At 32.3% G+C, this 22,214-nt stretch overlaps 1 protein-coding gene and 1 pseudogene across 4 annotated transcripts; one reads left to right on the top strand and one right to left on the bottom strand.

Moving 5' to 3' along the window:
- Window positions 1–711: 711 nt before the first annotated feature.
- Window positions 712–5,095, top strand: LOC113696933 (UDP-glycosyltransferase 86A1-like; annotated as a pseudogene).
- Window positions 5,096–8,318: 3,223 nt separating this feature from the next.
- Window positions 8,319–14,846, bottom strand: LOC113697275 (uncharacterized protein At4g15970). Of its 4 annotated transcripts, none has more exons than XM_072055908.1 (4): window positions 14,475–14,846; window positions 14,291–14,388; window positions 10,360–10,734; window positions 8,319–8,888 (listed from the first exon to the last, which is right to left on the bottom strand). In XM_072055908.1, the coding sequence occupies exons 1-4, from the start codon at window positions 14,839–14,841 to the stop codon at window positions 8,409–8,411; spliced, it is 1,320 nt and encodes a 439-aa protein (XP_071912009.1). In that variant the 5' UTR covers window positions 14,842–14,846; the 3' UTR covers window positions 8,319–8,408. The 4 variants fall into 4 exon arrangements, with proteins under 4 accessions (XP_071912009.1, XP_071912010.1, XP_071912008.1 ...); XM_072055909.1 differs by having other exon boundaries at window positions 8,319–8,767; window positions 10,626–10,734; window positions 14,291–14,391; window positions 14,475–14,845; XM_072055907.1 differs by having other exon boundaries at window positions 14,291–14,391; window positions 14,475–14,842.
- Between the last annotated feature and the right edge of the window lie 7,368 nt (window positions 14,847–22,214).

Below are 22,214 nucleotides of genomic sequence, written 5' to 3'. Positions count from 1 at the left end.
CTTAGAGGGCAGTAATTAGTCAATTTCATTATTAGAAGAGTTTCAACCAACAAGACGTGCCCGCGTCTTGTTCTAACAAGGGGAAAGTAAAAAAAAAAGACAAAAAGATTTTTTTTCTCTTCTTCTTTCCTTCTTTTTTTCCTTTTCTTTTTTCTTTTCTCTTTCCTTTCTTTCTGTCTTCTTTTTTGTCCCTCTCTTCTTTCTTTCTATCTTTCTTCCCTTTCCATTTTCTTTGCAACAGCTGTCCGTCTTTCTTCACCATCGACTATTGCGCCCCAAGGAAGGTCACCGTTGCTATTGGACTAATTTCATCTTCCTCCAATTTGCGTCACCATCGGCAATCATAGCCCCTAAAATTTGTTGGCCGAATTAATGCACCACTAAAGAAGATTTCTCACCTGCATGGACAAGTTCATCAAATGGATGGTTGGTTGGCCAACGTTAAGCTTCACGTCTTTTGCCTCTCACCTATAGCTGTGCCACAACCCCCTGATGATCAGGGCAGCTTCGTTGCTCCCTTTCTCTACTTTTATTTTTTTTATTGCTTACATTAGGGATAATGTAAGATTTAGATGTGGGGGAGTAGTATATGATAGTATATTAGAAAAGTGCAAGTGTAGGCATTTTTGTTAGAATTTTTGTTCCACTTTGTTGAATTTTATCCAATTTTTGCCACTCCTTGCATATTTTTGTGGTTATTCCTAATCAACGATGGCTGAATTCTCAAATTTGACTATTGTTAAGGTTTTATATGCTAATGGGTCAAGTATGACATAGTTAAGTCTAAAGGTGTTTTTCTGGTGAATATTTGAAATTTTATGACTTTTTCAATTTTTGGTTAACTTTTCTAGGTATTGTAAATATTTGTCTAACATTTTTTTCATGTAAATTGGTTTTAACTATTAATCTTAGTTTTTCATGTTTGGGAAATGAAGTAGGTTTGTGATCTTTAATTTTATCTTGTTTCTAATCTGTGAATCATATTTGGCTATACTCTGCTGGTTATCGTTGCCTAATAATTGGAGATTTTCACCAAAAATATTGATTTTCATGTAAAAAAATAGCGATAGTTATGAGTATGTGGTCATTAAGCGATAAGAGTTGAGTAACCGGACTTCTTCATTTAGTAGATGTCGGAGTTCGCGTCAAAAAGTTTGAATGGCTAAGAACTAAGTTTTTTTCCCAAAAAAAAAGAAAAAAAATGAGAGCTCAAGTATGGGGATATTTTAAAAAAAAGGAAAAAAATGAAAAATGTGCAAGTATGCAGTTGATTATGTTAGCCTGCTGATCCATGGATTTAATGTTGAGATTTTGCTTAATAGTCAAACTGTTTGCTAATAAATTCTGGTTGAATATTTTATATCCTTAGATTAGTTAGTCAGAAATTGGAAGAATCCTTGAGTTTACAAGTTAACCGGAGAGATTTTTTTGGGATTTAGCCACTAATACTTGACATGTATTTAATTGTGTCTTTACAATAAATGATTTGAATGATAGCCATTGTTTGAATTTGATCGCTTGATTTGTTCGTTTCTCATACTTGAGGACAAGTATGGTCTAGGTGTGGGGGAAATTGATAGGGTGCAAATTGTTATTAAATTTATGATTAATTTTCCCTTTTATTCTTACCAAGTATTGTTTTAATTATCAGATTCTACTTATATTTGGTGTTTTGTGTTAATTATAGGGTGTTGGAGTGAAATGTGCTAAAAAGGGGGGTAATTTCCCAACAATTGCAATCAACCCTAGACGAATAGGGATTTACATGCAGAAGTTTCCTAATTCCAGCCAAATACTGAAGAGCCTTTGGTGAAAAATTCAGAAATCATTTTCTTAGTGGTAGGAATTAATTAGGAAATGTGAGACATTATATTTTGCAGTTTCTTTCTTTTATTAAAAAAAGACATTTCATTAGTAGTAGGATATACAAAGTAGGAAATTGGGGAGAAAAAGAAGGCCGAATTCCCGTTAGATTCATATTTCGGCAATAAGTAGAATTGCAAGTGACTAGTTAGGGACTAGTCACTTAGATTAGGTTTTTATCTTCAATTTTTGGCCACATGTCTTGGGCTTTCTTTCATAACATTGCATTAGAAATTTTCTCAACAATGAAGATCTAATTTCCTTTTCTAGTCGAAGGTCAATTTGAAGGCTCGGTCTCAAACATCTGTGAGATAGAATTATTTTACTTATTTCTTTTACTCATTAGTATTAGTATGTTTTCTGGTTTAACTTCTTACGATTGTTGTGTTATTTGAATATCACGGGTCCGATATTTGAATTAACCTAATAATATATTGACAGATTAATTGATTGAATCCGTAATTGTTTGATCGATTAATACTAGTGGCGACTAGCGTGATTGGTCCCATGTTAGGGAAATGTATGATCAAATTTAAATAAACTCTCGTAGCGTATTTGTTGGTTAGAGTTGGGTTTTTATAATTCTTAATGCAATCGAGGAATTAAATCCTACGGTCGTACCTAGGGTTGTTTCTTAGTTAGAAAAATAGTCAACGGTTGTACTTTGGTTATCGATAAAGTAAGAAAAAGTTGGTTGTCAGAATTTGTTGATGGCTATAACCAATCTATTAATGAGTAATTGAATTATCTTTGCATCGATGATCAGTTAAATGAACCGTGTTTGAAAAGTTGCACCTTTAGCTAGAGTTGTATCAACTGTTGATTAATTCCTATTTATTTCCGTTAGTTGTTTTATTTGTTAGTTAATTAGTTATTTTTATATTTTCTAAAATTCCCCCTGTTCACGACTCTAGAAGAAACGAATTACCGCCAATTTCTGTGGATTCGATCATGCTTACCACTATATACAAAAATTTGTATTTTTCTTGAGTAGATAATTATTATTGCACAGGCTCGACACTTGTCAAAGGAAATCAAACCAAAATAAATAAATACACCATGGTAACAAGATAAAGAGGGGAAAAAAGGAAAAGGATAAAGGATAAATAAAATATAGTTAATGAATAAAAACCTAAGTTCATATTTGGTAGTGTGAAAAGGGAGAAAAATAGGAATAAAAAGAAAATGGAACATACCAGATTGTAGGAGTAGTGGAAGTAAAAAATTTATTGTCTACATTTCTTCTAAAAGAAAGAGATGGTCATGAATCATGATTTTTGAACAAAAGAACAAAAGAAATATCCATTCTCGTGCAAAAAAAAAAATACATTCAGTTAATTATAGAGGAAAAAGGAAAAGATGCATCGACTGAGTGGAAGGAGGAAAGGCAAAGAAAAATTAAGATGACGGAAAAGAAGAAGGGAAAAAGCAAAATACTGGATTAAATAGTTAAAATTGATGGAGGAAGAAGTGACATTACAAATCAGTTAATTGTTGTGTAATCTCTTCATAGTCAACAATAATTACTTTAAAAAAATAGTAAGAAAATAATCTTAGTATAATTAACTATAAAGAAAAAATTTGAAGGGGTAAAAAGAAAGATGAAGAAAAAAGAGGGAGATAAGGATTAAAGACAAAGGCAGAAAGAGATGTTTATGATTTTTGACTAACCAAAAACAAAATAGAGGAGCAAAAATTCAATTTAAAATAGAAATTGTCACTTGTCAAAAGAAGAGATTATACATAAGGCAAAAAGAGGGGTTGTTACAGTAAGCTTTCTTTCTTTTTATATACAAAATAGATATATCACTTTTTCACGAGCACAATAATATAATGTAGTTCACATTACATAATGTAAAAAGTACAACAATTAGACTAGATTGCCTGGAACTCCAATTGCAATGGCTTCTTTCTCATAATAGCCAGAGCATTCAAGAATGTAAGAAAGGCAGATTTTTTTTTTGTAAATTTTCAACACTACACATTAACTCGAACCACAAACAATGTCGGCTCTTCAATAAAAGCAACCTTTCCATCCATCGGACCAATTTTGCCCTCTGGTTTGACCAAAAGTTCGGTTCCCACGAGCAGGTGGTCCGAGTTGAATTGTGGCCCATGGCTTGATACAAAACCTGAAGGCTCGGTTTTGTTTGTTTGTTTTTTCTTTTTGGTAATTGAAGATACATTCAAGGAAAATAAAGCAGTCTACAACATGAGATTAGTTTAATACAGTCATTCTTGGTGTCGTAACACCTCTTAGATCATCCAAAAGTAATGGGAGAACAAAAACAGGACAATGATCAAAAATTAGGAATTGAATATCAGTGCTTCCTCCCCATTATGGTAGAAACATGCCTTGCGGAATGTAGTCGACAGTACCCTGCAATCATGAAGAACAGGGGAGAGTTCATGAATATCAGGTGGATTAGATTTACTACTAGCATGAGATTGTTTGTTTCCTTTGGTAGCTTTGCTCTTACTACTGAACATGACATTGTGGAGATAGCTCATGGTTTGGTTTCAAGTGAGGTGAATTTTGTTTGGGTTCTTCAGCTTGATATATATTGTAAGCTCAGAGGGGACAAGTTATTTACCAGCCGGATATGACTACTTAATAAAATGTCGTGGCATAATCATGCCGTGGTGCTCCCAAGTTGCTGTGCTTTCGGCTCCAGCAATTGGAGGGTTCTTCTTAACACACCGTGGGGAGCTTATATATGTCCTAATGTTTCAATGATTTGTTATCCATTGTTGCCCGATCAATTCACAAATCGGAACATTAGTGGTGGATGATTGGAAAGTTGGGGTTAATTTACACGACAAAAAATCGGTTACACGTGAAGAGGTTGCTGAGAAGATTAGATGTTTAATGAATGGGAAAGCTTCACATGATTTTAAACAAGAGATCAAGAAAGTTAAGAAGACATTGGAAAATGCATTAGACACACAGAAAAATCTGGACCAAATTTGTGATGGATGTGAAAACAAAAGTTCGAAAGAATCAATAGTTTTTAGCCGTCAAATCCGAAGATCAATCTTGTTAGAATTTGGCAAAGGAATAAGGACTCATAATTTGCCACTCATTATTGCTGCTTCTATTATGAGATATCTAGCTGGATTGATTGGACTACCAACTCATTTTTTATGGTCGAGAAACCTTTTGTTTTTATTTGTTCAACTGGTATCCTTTATATTGATAGTGTTACGTCATTGTTTCACATCAATACCTTAACTTTTTGGGACCTCACGGGGACCAAATAATTTTGCCTCACAATTACTGGCCGACATGATGGAGATAAACCTTGGTAAGATAACTGAAATCATAAATCACATCAACTTCTCAAGCAATGGTATGGTGATTATTTGCTGATGTAATTCCATATCCTTCTGATAAAATTTTTCCTTTACGTAGGGTTAAAATAGACTTGGGTTGTATTAATGCAGCATTAGAGGAGGGCCTTGTCCTATGACGACCTAGGTGAAGTCCTGTTCTCAGATGATGATTGATTTATGCATATTTGTCGGGGTTCATATATAAAGGAGTTAATAATTGAAAGGCTTCACTGCCCTAGACCCTATTGCCATTGGCGATATATTGCAATTTGGCCCCGTCAGGATTTTTTGATCAGTATTTAGCCCACTATGAAAAATAATTAAATATAGACGGACTCATTGTTTATTTCGCTGGAAATTAACCCAACAACTTAGGCTTATAAAGGATACCACAGAAAATTATAATCAGAATAAAGTCAGTCTAGTCATTACAAATTCTTTTCTATGCTTTTTTTTCTTTTATTTTATTTTCTATAGGAACGGTGGGACTTGAGAAGCGAAGAGGAGGCGAAAGATTTGAATTCAGAACCTCTAATTATTAAGATCTCAACCATATCCATAAGACCGGCGCATGCTCAAAAAAATTTTTTTTTTTTACGCATCTTATTGCATCGATCGTCAAAGCTCGATCGGCTTGTTTTTTAATGCATCTTATTGGATCGATCATCAAAGCTAACCAAATCAAGGACAAACAGAAAAAAAAAATCAAGTACAAATTATCTTAATCATCTACTTTGTCATTTAATTGAGTTAATGCCACTTGCATGAACCAAGGATTACTTGTCGGTCATTGCGTGTTGATGTTGACTCGAGCAAGTTGGCGCAGGAGATAAGTGGCATTTTCGGAATGAAATGCAAGTTGATTTCGCACGCCAATAGTGGAAGGATTACCTCATTGAGTTTGAAAGGTAGAGACTATTGCACGGTGGAGATTAAGATATATTTACAAGCCAAGAATCAGCCTTTCATATTGAAGTTTCAAAGATGCACGGTGGAGCATTTTGGTTTGCTTAGTATATATTCCCAAAGAAAATGGTTTATTTTCTCTTTTTTATTTTTATGTGGATCTGTTCGAATAAAGACAGAAAAAATTTAGGAATTGAAAAGTGTTATCAAGAAAAAATTTCGAAAGCAAACAAAAGCTTGATAGTAGTTAGTGACAGTTAATGAAAATATTGTGTCTGACTAACTATTTTTCTTTAAATATCCGCAAAATTTTGCAGGACAAGAGGTGAGGAAAGTGTAGCAAAATGCAAGAAAAAGGTTTCGAACTTTCCTACTAACCAAATACGTGTACGTAGATGAAAACATAATTAATTTTCCTTTACTTTCCTACTCTTTTTGCTGGTCTTAGTCTTTAATTATAATTAGCTACTATTCTTAATTTTCACTACTTTTAATTAGCTATACTGAGAGGAATTAATTACGGCTAAAATGATATAAGAGTTGGAGAATCACGTGAATAAAAAAAAAAACACAAGGGAACTGATTAATTTAAAGCTAATTACATACATTAGTATATAAACAATCAAGATGTCATACAGGAAAAGGCATGGAGTTGTTTATTTCCTTCGGAAATGTAGTGAAAGTAAACTTGTGGTCCACGTATTTATTTTTTTTATTTTATCTATTACTCAAATTCTTTTTTTTTGTTAATTGATTTTTTGTTTTAGTTTTTGCCTTTTTATTTAGCTATTACTCATACGCATTTATTCTTTGTGTCAATTGATTTGTTATACTCCTAAAAGTAATCAATTGGATCATCATTCCGTCTATTGCTTAGTTGAAAGAGACAGAGGTCGAGGCACATGAACCGCAAACTATATTTGCGAGTGTATTTTAATCACTTCATAAACAAAAAAATCACGTAAATGGATTAAATAAATTTTTTGTCAGATAAGTTTAGTGACCATTGGTATATTTTTTAAGTTTTTAAAACTAAAGAAAAATTAGAAAAGAAAGATTTTGTTTTAGAAAAATTCATTACATAAATGGTTCCTGCCTTTCTAAATCTTTTGAAAAAAATAATAGAAGTATTATCACAAGAAAATAAACGTACTTACAATTTTAAAAAATCTATAACAAAAAGAAAAAATATAAAAAAGAATTACAAGAAAAGCTTTAAGAAAATATTGTATTTGGAAACGATTAAAGAAAAAAATGATCTTTTTGAAAAAAGAAATACTGAATTTTTTTTAGGAAATACCATTTTTTACGTTTTTACATATTTGCCAATGTAGTTAAATGTTTTGCAGTTACTCTTTCTTGTAGTTCTCTCTTTCTCTATTTAATTTCCTTGAAATACAAACCAAGTTACTTTCTTCCGAAAGTATTTCTATTATTTTTCCAAAATATTTAGGAACGTAAGGATCATTAGTGTTATAACTTTTCCTAAGAAACTTGTTTTTTTAATAATTGCTTGGTTTTGAAAGTATTTTCTAGAAATTTACATCGAAGGTCACTAAACATTTTTTTCTAAGTTTCATTTAGCATACTATAATTTTCCCCCCTACAATGTGATGAAAATACCTCTGGAAACATGGTGTCCACCACACTTGTCATGAATTATGTCTCTTTTAACCAAGAAAATAGACGGATGGTCTTGATCACTTTTAAGGGTTTAATGGATTAATTATCATGAAGAATAGTAGAAATGGACCAAATGAGATTTTGAAATAGTTTGATGACTAGTGATGCATTTTTATCGTTAATAAGAGTAAATAGTACTTAATATGTATAAATCTTTGGAGAAGAGTGACTTCAATATTTCCGCCCACTTTAGTTTTCTGGTTTTTAGGGCCTTTACATCCTTTATTTTTTAAACAAGTTCTTAGGGTTTGTTCTTGTTTGATATAAGATTGTGCAAAAGTTGGTTATGAAAAGATAATATAGAGAATAATCACAAAAACTACTCTTTTATAGATTTTAGATTTAATCTTTTTGTTGTTTTAAAAAAAATCTATAATCCAAAAACAAAAGCAAATGAGAATATTAAAAAAATTGATTATCTAAAGTCAAAATCTATAATCAGTTAAAAAAATAATGAGGTGATAATAACATTCTCTATTCAAATTCAAGTTTTTTAACTTTTTTTTTTTGTCACTATCCTACCACAAGAAAAATGAAAATAACTACGGAAAACTTTTGATAGAATAATTTTCACTATCTGTTTCCAAATTACAAATGGAAAGTCACCGCAACAAAAATACAATTTATACACAATATTTTCTCTGTGTCCAAGAGTATCGTTTCTTTCTGTTGCTTGGCAATGCCATGTACTTTTTCCAGTCATCAATCACCAACCGAAGGTCATGAATTTTTTTATGTACATCAACACAACAATTTGCATGCATTGTGCAAAGCACATTCAGATCCTTACTTGGCTGACAAAATCCACTAAAGTAAGCTGTATCCAAGAATCTGATCTTTAATCCAATCCTCTTGATGAATGGATCAAATTTGATAATATTAAGAACATCTTGCTCATTCTTACCAGGATAAGTTTTCTTGGACCCGCACCAAAACTTGTAAAACTGGAGAGTTATGCTATTTGACCTCACATACATGAAACCTGCGTTTGGTCGGTTACGCATATCAGTAGAGGTGAATTCATATTGATCGCTAGCAATTTGAAAATCTGCATCCTCATAAAAATGTGGAAATGGATCTCTAAACCAAATTATATCAGTGTCCTGAAAGCAAACAACAACCAAAAAAAAAAAGATAAATAAGTTGTGGGGAAACATTGTTTCATTGCTCTTGAGAAATAAATGAACATTTTAGTCCGTGAAATAAGTAATGTTTGTGTAGAATATCCTATATATAGCTGATCTAAACTCCAATTCAAATGAAAATCCATCAAAGTGCATGTTAGCTCCACATTTCCAATTACAGTCATAAGCTCTAAGCTTTAATTCAAATTTACACGTTAAATTTCTCATGCCATATATGCTTAGTAGATATGTTATTCTTCAAGAATCGTTTACGCAAAAGAAAACTAGACCTAGTGGAAATACATTTCATACTGATAATCTCTTATAGCCCTTCAAAAATTTGCACGCTTCCTTATGGAAGCGAGATGTTTTGCAGAAATACTAGTTGCTAGTCAGGCAGAAAATTTGCCAATAATATTAACCTTTGGTGTTTGTTCTGCAAATTTCATGGAAAAGAGAAAGTTATTGCAAATGATGCAATGGCAAGAAAAATAAGATCAATGTTGTAGTTGAAGCACTTAAATCAAAGTGTGCTAAAATAATCAAAGTGTGTGATAAACCAATTACCTAGCAAAAGTATCATTATTAGAATTTAAAATTATTCCTTTATGTCCTACATATAAGTGATTGGATGATTTCACCAAATAATTTAAATGATCGAGTAAGAAACAAAGCTTATAGATCAAGGGGAAAGCAAACTTCAGTTTGACAAGCCTTTTCCTTTCTACTCGTAAATCACAAATCACAACAAACTATAATAATAAAAGGGTTTGTCTAATGGATGTTGAATCAACCATGACTAAGAGGGGTCTCAATTTTTTCTTTTTTGTTTAAAAAAGTGAAATTAAAATAAAAAAAAGTATCGAAATGAAAGTCGAAATAGTGATTGTGTGCATTTAAATGATAAATTGGATATAGATGAAGTATTTTGACCAGTACCAACTGGACGCCTATTTGAAAATACCCTAAAGACTTTCATGCCAATAGACTTAAGATTATTTACTAAATTATATATATTTCCTTCTAAAGATGCATTTGATTAGATGTTCATCAAACTTATGTTTAATAACTTTAATTTTCAGTATTACTATAGGATTATGTTTATTACACGTCCAATGCAAAGAACGCAAAGTATAAGATGTGACGTTAAGCAATGACTAATGAGCTGTAACGCATATTCTTAGTGAAGTTGCACTTCTTGTCCTCTTTTTCAGCCTCCTTTTTCTCTTTTCCTATAATGGCTAGGGGGAAGTACAATAACCTACGTAGGGTGGTGAAACTGAAAAATGGAACATACAACTTTAATCTAGGATTTCTTAATTTTAAAAGCTTAATGTTGGTTATTTTCCTTGCTAGATCAAAGCTTCATAGGCATATTTTGAGCTGCTTAAACAATCTAAAAGACAATTTAGTGGATAGTAAATGACAAAATTATGAACAAAAAGATTACCGTGAAAATGAAACTGTATCCTAGCTCAAGAATGGTACGCATGAAATCAAGTCTTCTCCACATCATCTTCATGTATTGTGGGCTCATATAATTTGCCCTACCAGAAAAGTCTACCCCTTCTGTAATAAGTGCATAACAATGGTGGTGTACCCCCAAGCAATGAGAGTATGCCTTTTGGTCCATGGCCACAATTACCAAATGATTCAGAAGATATTGTGTTTGATTGCCAATATTAAATCCCTCAAGAAAGAGATCAAACAATGAACCTGGAGTTATCCATGCTTCATTTATTGTTGTAAAAATGATAGTTTTGTCTGCCGAGGCTGCCTTAGATAATACTCTCTCCAACTTGGTTTCTTCATTTTCTTGGTTAACCTTCATTGATTAGACAGCAAGAGAAAAAACTTAAATTCATGGAGTGGAATTAGAGGTTCAAAGTCTTGGATATGAAAATTAAAATTGGAAGTCTTGGATATTATTTATTTGCAAAAGGATATAAAAATAGAATATTTTGCACGAACAGATACATCTTGACTTTCAGATCCACGATAATATCTTGTATGGAGTATCGTATAAGGTTGCATTATAGAAAAGAAAAGACATAAATAATCTGAAATTAGAAACTTTGCTATCCAATTCTAGTTTTCCATATAGGAATCACTTACGAAATTAGAAATAAAAATCATTTATTTATTTTTTTTTTCTAAATATACATCACTTGTGGAACCAATAAACTAACAGTATGAATTTCTTCTACAGTACATGGAGCTGGAGATTACAATTTGCTCTTTGTCTCTCTTTTAATAAAAATTTTGTTTTCAAAAAGAAAAAAAAAAAAGCTCCTATACAGATTGCAACTATTAAAACTAACTGCATATATACTCTAGCTAGCTAACCATGCAGACCTGTTTTTGGGAAAGAGTTAGAAAAGCACACAAAAGAAACAATTTTCTAAAACATAACATTTAAATTTTAAGAATTGGTTCCTGGAAGATGAATAAAATTTTCTGGTGTAGCTTGCATATAGGAATCTCCTTTCTTCAGATATTTCCACGAGCACCATTTGTCTTCTAATCTGAAGTCTAAGCATCATTATTATTAGGGTAAATTAATTATTACCCCCTTGCAGTTTTACATAATGCCATATGACCCCCTAGAATTTTAAAAGAGCCACACAGTCCCCTCGTGATTTTGTGTAAAGTGAAAAATACACGAAATGCACAATCAGTTATGATATTTATAACAAACACACTTTAAGAGCGTGTGTGATATAACATCTTAATATCTAAGTGATCCCCTTCTGATCTATATAGATATCCACTTTATCCTTATGTAGTTTTGTATTTATCTACGTAATCTCCTTATGCTTTTATACAAGAGGGTTACGTTGTCGATTGATTTAGCATTTAAATAAGGGTATATTCATATTTCAACTAATGACATTACATAGGTTATTTTCCATCAAGTTTCTACTTCACAAAAAATCATAGGGGGTGAAGTACACATTTTAAAACATTAGGAGGGTCATGTGATAATAAATGAAACTACAGAGGGATAATATGTAATTTGTCCTTATTATTATCATTTTTAATGTAAGTGGGAGGTCTCACACTCGAGGCATCTCACTTGTATTTCTTCTCCCATATCACGCAACCGATCCCTCTCTCGAAGTCTTAAGTAATATATTTGTCCATTAGTCAGCATAGTATGGACTTCTATAGTTAATACCATCATATAAAAGTCAATTTTGTTCATCATATCCCGGCATCATACTGCTTTCTTGGATATATACATCTTTAATGATATAGATAAACACCACACGTATGGATGGCTGGGCGCTAAACTGCTCTCTCATTTGTCAATTTGAAAACGAAAGTAATAATGCAGGAAAAAAAATCACATCATCATTTAGGACCACTAGGACAAAGCAAGCACGATTACGGAGGAAAGGCACAAATCTTTGACTACATTTTCCAGTTTTCCTTACTCGACGTGATAATCAGATTTGGCAATTAAAGACATTTGTGGTGTGATTGGGTTAATTTCATTTTGTACACCTCAACTATAGCTTAATTTTCATTTTGGTCCTTAAACTATAAATTACGATATTTTCATCTCTAAACTATAAAAATCGTCCCGGTCAAGGACAATTGTTAAAGAAATCCCCAAACTAACGGAAAACTACTCAAATGAGCAGAAAAAACGATGACATAATAACCTGATAAAATTCCAAAATTAGATGGTAGAAAGGAGGTTAGGGACCAAATTGAGAATTATGGTATAATTTAGAGACTAAAGTGTACAAATATACAATTCAGAGATTAAAGTAAGGATCCTAATTTAAAGTTTAAGGACCAAAGTGAAAATCAAAATATAATGGAAGGATACAAAATGAAATTAAACATTTGTAGTTTATTACATTGACCATGATAATTGAAGTTCCTGAATGACTTTATTCACCTTTCTCCCTGAAATCATTTGCCAGTGGGTTTTGGAACTCTAATTTTTTAATGATTTTTCTAACAAGAGTTCATTGAGTACTCTTTAATATATTTAAATTCCATCCAATCTATATAGTAGTCACTAATCATTAATACTTTTCCTTGCATTTATATGCTTTTTTTTTAATTCGCTAATATTTCACCTTTTCAAAAATCTTGCACCGGAAGTATATCTTAACTAGATATACCTATTTTTTAAGCCAACTTAAATTTATTTATCTCCAGCGTGGCACCTGGAGGACACTTTCAACTATCGCAACATATATACAAGTTACATAGGTCTCGTCCCTTTCTATCTTCTTGTTTTTTTTTTTTCTTTTCCTTTTGCCTCCATCCGCGGCCGGCCCCGCGGGCTTTCAAATGCCAACTGGCAACTTGATCTAGTCTCAGGTTGGAACTTGAAAATCAACGTAGCTTTGGCAAAATTTGTGACACTCAATACTTGATTGTAGATTCCTACAATCTCTAATTCATTCCTGACATGCTGATTGAAAATGAAGGAACGAGTTACACACAATTTCTAAGCAAATTTCTAGGGCAAATTCCACTTTACCCCCTGTAATTTAGTATTTTTTACATAATTCCCTTATAGTTTCAAAAACTATACATAACCCCCTCATGATTTGGATTAAAGTGTCAAAATGACGAAAATCATCATTCGTAACGGAGTTACCTAAAATGTTAAAAATATCCTAATGTAAAGTTGAAACTTATTTATTAACCAAGGGAGTTTATGTGTATATTTTGAAAACCATAAGGGGGTTATATGGTAAAGTATTAAATCATAAGGGGGTTATCTAGTAAAACATAAAAATCATACGGGATTAGTGTGTCATGTATTTATAAGGATAATTTCAATATTTTTAGAAGTTCCGTTACGAATGACTATTTCCGTTACTTTGATACTTTAATCCAAATCATGAGGGGGTTATGTATAACCTTTGAAACCATAGGAGAGTTATGTAAAAAACACTAAACCACAGGGGGATAAAATATAATTTACCCAAATTTCTAAAAACAAAATAATATAAAATAAAAATGCAAGACGAAAAGAAGGAATAACGAAGAAAATTGAATTTACTATTAGTCAATTTTTTTAGACTAAACTAAACCGAGACAACTTTGAAACTTCCACTGATTAGGTGATGATCTGTGGAAGTTACACTATTTCCAGCCAGGAAATTCTATCTCAGGGAGCACACTCTTTTTGACAATTATCCATTCGTGCTAAAATATTGCAATAGAGAATTCCACCCATAGAATTTTCCTTCCCCCACCATATATTTAGAATAATTCAGATTTCGTAACATTTCTTGCCCATGATAATGACGCACAATTGCTAGACAAATCCTCTAACCATTCCTACATTTTTTTTTTCCTTTTTTTGGGATAGGTTCCAGAGATTGTTTAAATCTTTGTAAAGAACTTACCTGGGGAGATAAGTTCCCTTGCACAGACTCAGTTGGAGAAGATCGATTTCCATTGCTTGACTGAGCACTAGAGCTTAAAGATGGAGCAGATGTATCACCTTCTGCAGTTGACTGATCATGAGTTGGAGAGGAAAAAATTTGATTCTGAAAAAACGAAATCTACTTTTACAAAAAAGATGATTACCAGGGCTGGTTGACTTCTGGAAGGATAAGTCTCCTTCTACTTTGGAATCACCATCTTGACTTGAGGAGGAGGAATCATTTTCTTGTCCAAAAGTGAAGTGCTGGGATGAAGGATTGTTACTGAAAGCTGAGCGATATAGGACGAGGGATAGATCGGCAGCAACCACTAATAGTATCAACCAAATGACAACTTGATTCTGATACAGGAGGTGGTGGCACAGGTGGTGGCAGCCACCGTCTTTTGACATTTTATCTTCTCTTTTGCCGGCCTTTCTCCCTTCTGCATCTATCATCACAAAATAGTACTGATGCCTTTTGGGGAAACCGGGATTAGTGCAGGCTGCTTCTCCATAGATATAAATTAACATGAAAGTCAACTTAAGATTGAATACTAGTTACTGGTTACAAGAACCGGCGCCTGGTTTTTGATAGTCGGTTGAATCGGTTTTGTTGGTTTAGAACCATACACAAAAAAATGGACCGTCAAATGGTTAGGCCAGATGATTTAATCAACATTTTTTTTTTTTTTGTCACAACGATAGAATTTCTATAATTTAATCTAACTTAATCTAGGGGGAGGGGGACTCGATGTGAGTACAGACTCCATCGAAGAAAACCAAGGGTTCATCGCACCACCAAGTTGGTGGCCATTTACGGTCCGTTTGTTTCGGGTGAAAATATTTTTCAGGAAAATATTTTCCTAATTTCCCGTGTTTGGTTGCACAAAAGTTACTGAAAACATTTTCCTATGTAAAATATTTTCACTCATTTTATGGAAAACAACTTCCCTTCCAAACTTACTGAAGTTGTTTTCCGAAATGCATGCATCCCGCCTGTAGTATGTTCCAAACTTATTGAAAACATCTTGTAGTATGTTTTTTTTTTTTTTTAGTGTAAACAGGAGGACTCGAACCCAAGACCTCTTCCTTACATTCCCTCCCCCGTACCACCCAACCCAACCCAACCCTCCCCCTAGTATATTCAAAATAAAAAAAAAAAACCTCATCCTGCTCATCCTATACTAGTAATTAATTATGTATAATAGGGACATTCTTTTCTAGAGAAACTTTCAGCAGTGAGAGTGCAAGATATATGTCACAATAAGTATTGCATGTGATTGATATTTGACATTAAATGGCCAGCAATTTGTTTATTGCTTAAGGAGATATTTTTTATTCATATATACATTTCTCCAAGATTTTTTAAAGTTAAACAATGAGATAAATTTTCTTATTTTGCATGGGAAGAAGTATGTAGTTATAATTGTGTAGAAAGTAAAGATAGAGATAAAAGTGAAAATATTTCAAAAGTTAAACAAACACCAGAAAAATGAAGTAAGAAAATATTTTCAATAAACTGACCAAACACTTGAAAATAATGAAAGGGAAATGATTTTCATGGAAAATTACTTCCACGGATTTTACTTCCAACCAAACAGACCCTTAATCAACAATTAAACGTCATAAAATGTGCTTTGACAGCGGTGGCGGCGGAGCCACATGATGTTGAGCATGGCTAATTGCCCCCCTCCCCTTCAACTTTTAAAAGTTTAGAGAATAGTCTTGAAACTTTTGAACATTTTTATTATCTACTTATATTAGCTCCCTCTTCTCCTTTTTCCCCCTTTTTTTTTGGGGTGTCCCACAGGGAATGGACCCTGTAGACTATTCCCCCATTCTCTGCAACTTGCTGGTAGCAAGGTTCGAACCAAGGATCTAAGCCCCATCTTCAGCAATCCTAGCCACCAAACCAAGCCCCCGAGGGCGCTCCCTCTTCTCCTCCAATTTTGATAAATACTTTGCTTCTAACATTGCCCCCGTATTATGAGCAGGTCTCATTTTCGTCACATTACCTTCGTAAGTAATCAATTTATTTTGATATCTTTCCTGTGGTATAAATGTTTTGAAGTTATTAAACCACAAAATTGATTAGTACTTGTATAGGATATGATTTCAATACTTTTACACTATAAAAAATTCATAGTAAAACCATAATCTTTATTCAAAATTTTCTTTTTCATAATAATGACATCATTTTATGTGTACAATGTTGCCTCCACTGGTTATAGGTCATGGCTCAACCACTACTTGACGGTTGTTATAATTAACTAGTACAAATTGATTAGTACAAATAAGTACACAATCTCAATCTTACAATTTCAAATTGAGCAATTTGGATCGTCAAATGCCTAAATTAATTGCGTTATTACAAAATCCAACCTAACTTTGGTTTATGACTGGTTTAATACTTAAATCGTTGATAAGTCTCCATTCAGGGTTTGCTAGGTCCTTAAACCAGTGGGAAAAATGCTTCTTTATGTCAACTTGGAATAAGGATAGATCAAATAAAGTTTGAAATAAACCAAACATTTTATTCTTTGATAGAATTCAACCCAAAATTTTGAAATTCGGTTCATTGTTCTCATCAAAATGACATCAAAATTTAATTTTATTTAATTACCAATGCTCAAATTTGGTTCAATATTCTCAATGTACGGCTTCTCAATTTGATTTGCTCAAGTATTTATAGTTGCTCAAGTTATCTAAAGGGCAAAAAATAAATACTATAAATGGTTTCCACATCAAATAGAAGTTAAGAGAAATTAAGGAAAACTTTAAAAAACAGTAAAAACTAAAAAGAGAAAAGTATACTAGGACGTGAAAAAAAAAAGATAAAAGTTGTTTCCGATTTTGACTGGTCATACTTGATTTTTGGCCGCATTTGAATGGGTCAATTGCTGTCCAGTATAATTAAATGCCTTAGACTGGGTAGCTAACCGGCCAGTTTTCGTTTCAATCAATTGAACCGAAAGATCCAATTCGAATTTCAAAATATTACTTTAAATCTTTGACAAATTACACTTTATCCCCCTATAATTTAGTATTTTTTGTACATAATTTTCATGTAGTTTTAAAAACTATACATAATCCTCTCATAGTTTGAATTAAAGTATCAAAGTAACAGAGCTTGCAATCTATAATGAAGTCACCTAAAATATCAAAAATACCCCTATGTAAAGTTACAAATTATTTATTAACTACAATGGGATTATGTGTATATTTTGAAAATTATAAGGGAGTTATATGGTAAAACATAAAACCATACAAGGCTAGTGCGTCATGTATATTATGTTTATATATTTTGGTCACTTTAATAATTTTAATTTTTAAACAAGGGTAATTTCAACATTTTTAAAAGGTTTCGTTACGAATGGTTATTTCAGTCACTTTGACACTTTAATCCAAACCACGAGGGAGTTATGTACAAAAACACTAAATCACATAGGGATAAAATATAATTTGCATTTAAATCTTTGATTAATTGTATGACGCTAAAATGTTATTGCAATTTGTCATGAACGTGGGTAAGAAGACTCTTCTCAACCCAAGGAACCACATCTCGAGCTTCATCAGCGATGATTCCCAGAAAAATAAGTGTATTATAGTGTCTGTATGTCAAAGTTTAGTTGACCCCACTACAGCAAGATAGAATGACAGTTAAATCTTGATCCATTCAAACAATTCAAGGAAAAATTTTATACTATTTCAGAATTTAAAATGTACAGCCCATAATAAATCGTTTCTTCTGTGGAATTCCCGACCCATGAGAGAGAGTGGAAGATAAAACAAACTTTCTGACATCGTGATTTCACCAAAGACTTGTCATCAAGGCCCATGGATTCATACTTAATTGCTCTGATTCAACGATGCCGGCAGTTTATCCGGGAATCATTCCATTCCAAGAAGCTTCGAATATGGTTAACAAGAGTAGGTTACGAATGAATCAATGGAAAGATTAGTGTGTGCTTTGTTTCTATTTTATTCTGTATTCTTTGTTGTAAACGACGAGTTTTCTGCATTTGTTAACAGCTTGCCATTTCATTGAGATTCCCATTTCTAATTGTCGAACTTTTCAAAACAGACAATTGATGCTTTGTTTTAAAATCTCCTCTAACGTCTTGCAAAAGGTTTTGACATTGACCAATTAGATGATTAATTCTTTTACCGAAACCAAGATTTTGATAGCCAACTAAAAGCAACTGGCCATTGAACATGTAAATAAATAAATTAATAAACGAAAAACCCTCTTGGATTTGGTTGTATATATCTAAACTGAACGCGTTTCAAATCAAATGTAATTTGGGTCCTTTCTAAAAGTTTGGCATTCAAAATATATGAGCTAGTTTCTAAGAAGCAATCTAGGAAAGGATGTTTTGTAGAAATTAGTTTGTTAAATTTGATCTTGTGTTTTGACAAGTTCTTTTGTACTTTCTAAAAGAAATTTAGACTTGTCAAAAACGTGAAAATAGGAATAATAACAACGGGGTTAATGTAATGAAGTGGATGATATATCGTGCAAGGTAATTTATACATACTTAGCGGGTGCCTATTAGCGATCTCGGGTAGTTTAAAACTACCCAATGAAGATTAGATTAGGAATAATAACATTTGATATGAGAGGTTAATGTTGGAAAAGAGATCCCGGTGCAGGCACACAACGTCAGACTTAACACAAGACAAATTACTCTTTCCTTAAATACTAGTTAAAATAAGAACAATCACCAAGCAACGATATCAATAGTAATAAGAAAATGCAAAAAAAAAAAAAAAGAAGGTACAAGACACCAAGATTTTTAATATGAAAAATCCAAATTGAGAAAAGTCATGTGATTTAGTTCAGTTAAAAAATCTCCACTATCACAGTAATAGGAATACATAGGTCTATCCAAAACATCCGGATGACAGCAATATTACTAACATTGACCAAGCGAAATTGCTACAAATTTATTCTCAAAAACTACAACTATCAAAGAAGTGAGTTTGAAAAGGTGTTAACAAATGAAGAGAAAATCTAAAATTCGAACTAGCAGATAGGTAGAGATTGACAAGAGTATCTCGAGGATAAAATTTCGGATTTCAAATTACTGTCCAATCAAGGCCTTGAAATATTTCGTTTCTTTCCTAGATCGGCGGCTGGAAGGATGCTTTCTTCTTGGTTCTAAAATCAATCCCACGGTTGAATCGTCAAGTCATGATGCCTTGGTTTTCCTACTGGATTTGGTCAAAGTTGACCAAATTAATTTAATGCGTGGGTCTAAGCTGTCACTTAACCCGCCAAATAGGCTGGACCACAAGCTCAACAGTTAACGCCTTGTAATCCTCAGCAACTTAATCTCATCTTCATGTCGGTGATGCCTTGGATTTCCTACTGGATTTGGTCAAAGTTGACCAAATTAATTTAATGCGTGGGTCTAAGCTGTCACTTAACCCGCCAAATAGGCTGGACCACAAGCTCAACAGTTAACGCCTTGTAATCCTCAGCAACTTAATCTCATCTTCATGTCGGTGCACTGTTCACTGCCCACGCTCGCTATCTCATTACACTTTTTATTCCTTTATTTTACCTAAGACTTGATTTCTATCCACATAACTGCATACATAAGTTGTATTTACGTAAATTTCTTTGTAAATTAATTTTGAACGTTGACATGCCATTATTAGGTGTGTTCAAAATGATTGGAAAGATTTCAAAAATCGAATAATCCAACCAAGGAAAAATAAATTATGAAAAAAATTTTCATAAAGAAATCTCCACTATTTGTTTTTTCCAAATTACAAACAGAAATTTAGCACATAAAAATTGATATTATGCACAATATTTTCTCCTAAAAGCCCAAGGGTATGGGATTGTTGTGTTTCTTGGCGATGCCTTGTAGTCTCTCCAGTCATCAACACCCTTTGAAGGTCATGGATTTTGTAACGTAACTCGCAACCAAAGTATATCAGAATCCTGCAAGGCATAACGAACCAAAAAACAAAAAGATAATGTCACGCAAGTTGTAAGGAGACGTGGTATCATAAAATCGAGGATAAGTTGCACTTTAGCTTCGCGTGATTTTGAACTTTAATATTACCATTCTACAATGTCAAAAGCTATACATAATCCTTTGTTTTTTGAAGTGAAAAATCGTTCAAAATATCCTTCATATTTTGTAAAATAATTTTTTTCGTTTTTTACTTTTAAAAGTGTATGTTTACGTTCCTTACAAATTTACATTGGTCAAATTTGGTCCGCATCTAAGTTTCTGACTAGTTTTTGGTCGGAATCCACTACGTGCCTTGCATGTGATCATTTTTAAGGGCAAAATTATCAAATCAAAATTTGTATAATCCAATCCATAGTGTCTCACATTTCACAACATGAAATTTTTTGTCCCTCACATTTCACAAAATGAATTGTTTCGTCCTTCATATTTTACAAAATAAATGTTTTCATCCCTCATTGATCATGTGTACGAATAACTTTTTTTTAAACTAATGTATATATCTATTTGATTTCACATGAACAATATGAATAACATGTAATATATCTCTATTTGATTTCGCCTGAAGGTACTGCTCAAGTAAAATTAAAATAGATATATACATGGGTTTAAAAAAAATTGTTACTTTTCACTCACATTCATTCCTTTACTCGAAAATTGAAAACAAAGAAGATATTTAATTCTAAACATTAGCAAGTATTTATATTGAATTAAATTTGGACAGAAAATATTAATAAAGGAAAAGTATGATAAAAAGAAGTGAGTGATTGACATTTGACACTTTCAAATTTTAAGATAATCATAAGATAAGAAATTCAATTGTTGGTCTTAAAGGTAGCAAGTAAAAGTTTCAATTTAAACTGTAATTTGTTAGCATGACTATAGAATTCGAATTAACACCGATTAATTAGATGGTCTTATTACACAACTCAATAAATGAATTATTACCAAAATAGAAAAGGTTACAAATATGGAATAGATTCACATGATGAAATCAAATATATATATATGGGTTTAAAACAAAATTATTATATTTAAGCCCATGTATATATCTATTGAATAGCATATGTACAACTACAATTAGTCTGTTTAGGTGAAATCAAATAAAAATATATTACATGCTAGTCGTACTGTTCAGGTGATATCAAATAGATATATAACATTGATTTAAAAAAAAAAAACTATTTGTACACATGGTCAATGAGAGATGTAAAAATTCATTTTGTGAAATGTGGGGGGTGGAAAAAATTTATTTTTTGAAATGAGAGGGACGAAATAATTCATTTTGTGAAATGAAAGAGATTATAGATGGATTATGTAAATTTTGATTTGACAATTTTGCCCCTAAAAATGATCACATGCAATGCATCTGATGAATTCCAGCCAAAAACTAATCGAAAATCTAGGTAGAGACCAAATTTGACCAATGTGAATTTGTAACGGATGTAAAATTACACTTTTAAAAGTGAGAGACCAAAAAAATTATTTTACAAAATGTGAGAAACCTTTTGAACAATTTTTCCTTTTTTGAACTGAAGTGCCAAAGTATTGCGAATCATCCTTTGTACAGGAGTCGCCTAAAATGTCACTATGACTATTTAAAAAATTGAATGAATGTTCAAGAAATATAAATTTAAGGCGAATTGTACCTTAGTTCCTCATGATTTAACTTTTTTTTTACATGACCCTTCTATGACTTGAAAAATGATGCTTGCACCCTATGCTTAATAAACAATTTCCTTCCTGAACTAAGAGCATCCTTAATATTTCAACTAGTTCCATCAAGGAGAATGATTTCTATTACTTTCATACTTTAATCTAAAGTATGAGGGTACTTAACATTTTCAATCCACTTGAAAGTTCATTAGTGTTCATGTTTAATTCACATCTCAAAATATATTCACCATCAAGAGGGGT

This window comes from Coffea arabica, chromosome 6e, assembly GCF_036785885.1.
Source record: "Coffea arabica cultivar ET-39 chromosome 6e, Coffea Arabica ET-39 HiFi, whole genome shotgun sequence".
Lineage (NCBI taxonomy): Eukaryota > Viridiplantae > Streptophyta > Magnoliopsida > Gentianales > Rubiaceae > Coffea > Coffea arabica.
The sequence above is the reverse complement of the archived record's forward strand: the minus strand, read 5'-3'. Positions and strand labels throughout refer to the sequence as shown.

Coding starts and splice junctions, on each gene's coding strand:
- LOC113697275 (XM_072055907.1), bottom strand. CDS start 14,841: ATGTTAATTTATATCTATGGAGAAGCAGCCTGCACTAATCCCGGTTTC. Junction 14,392..14,474: donor CCAGAAGTCAACCAGCCCTG/GTAATCATCTTT, acceptor AGTCAACTGCAG/AAGGTGATACATCTGCTCCA. Junction 8,889..10,359: donor GATACAGTTTCATTTTCACG/GTAATCTTTTTG, acceptor GTTTGCTTTCAG/GACACTGATATAATTTGGTT.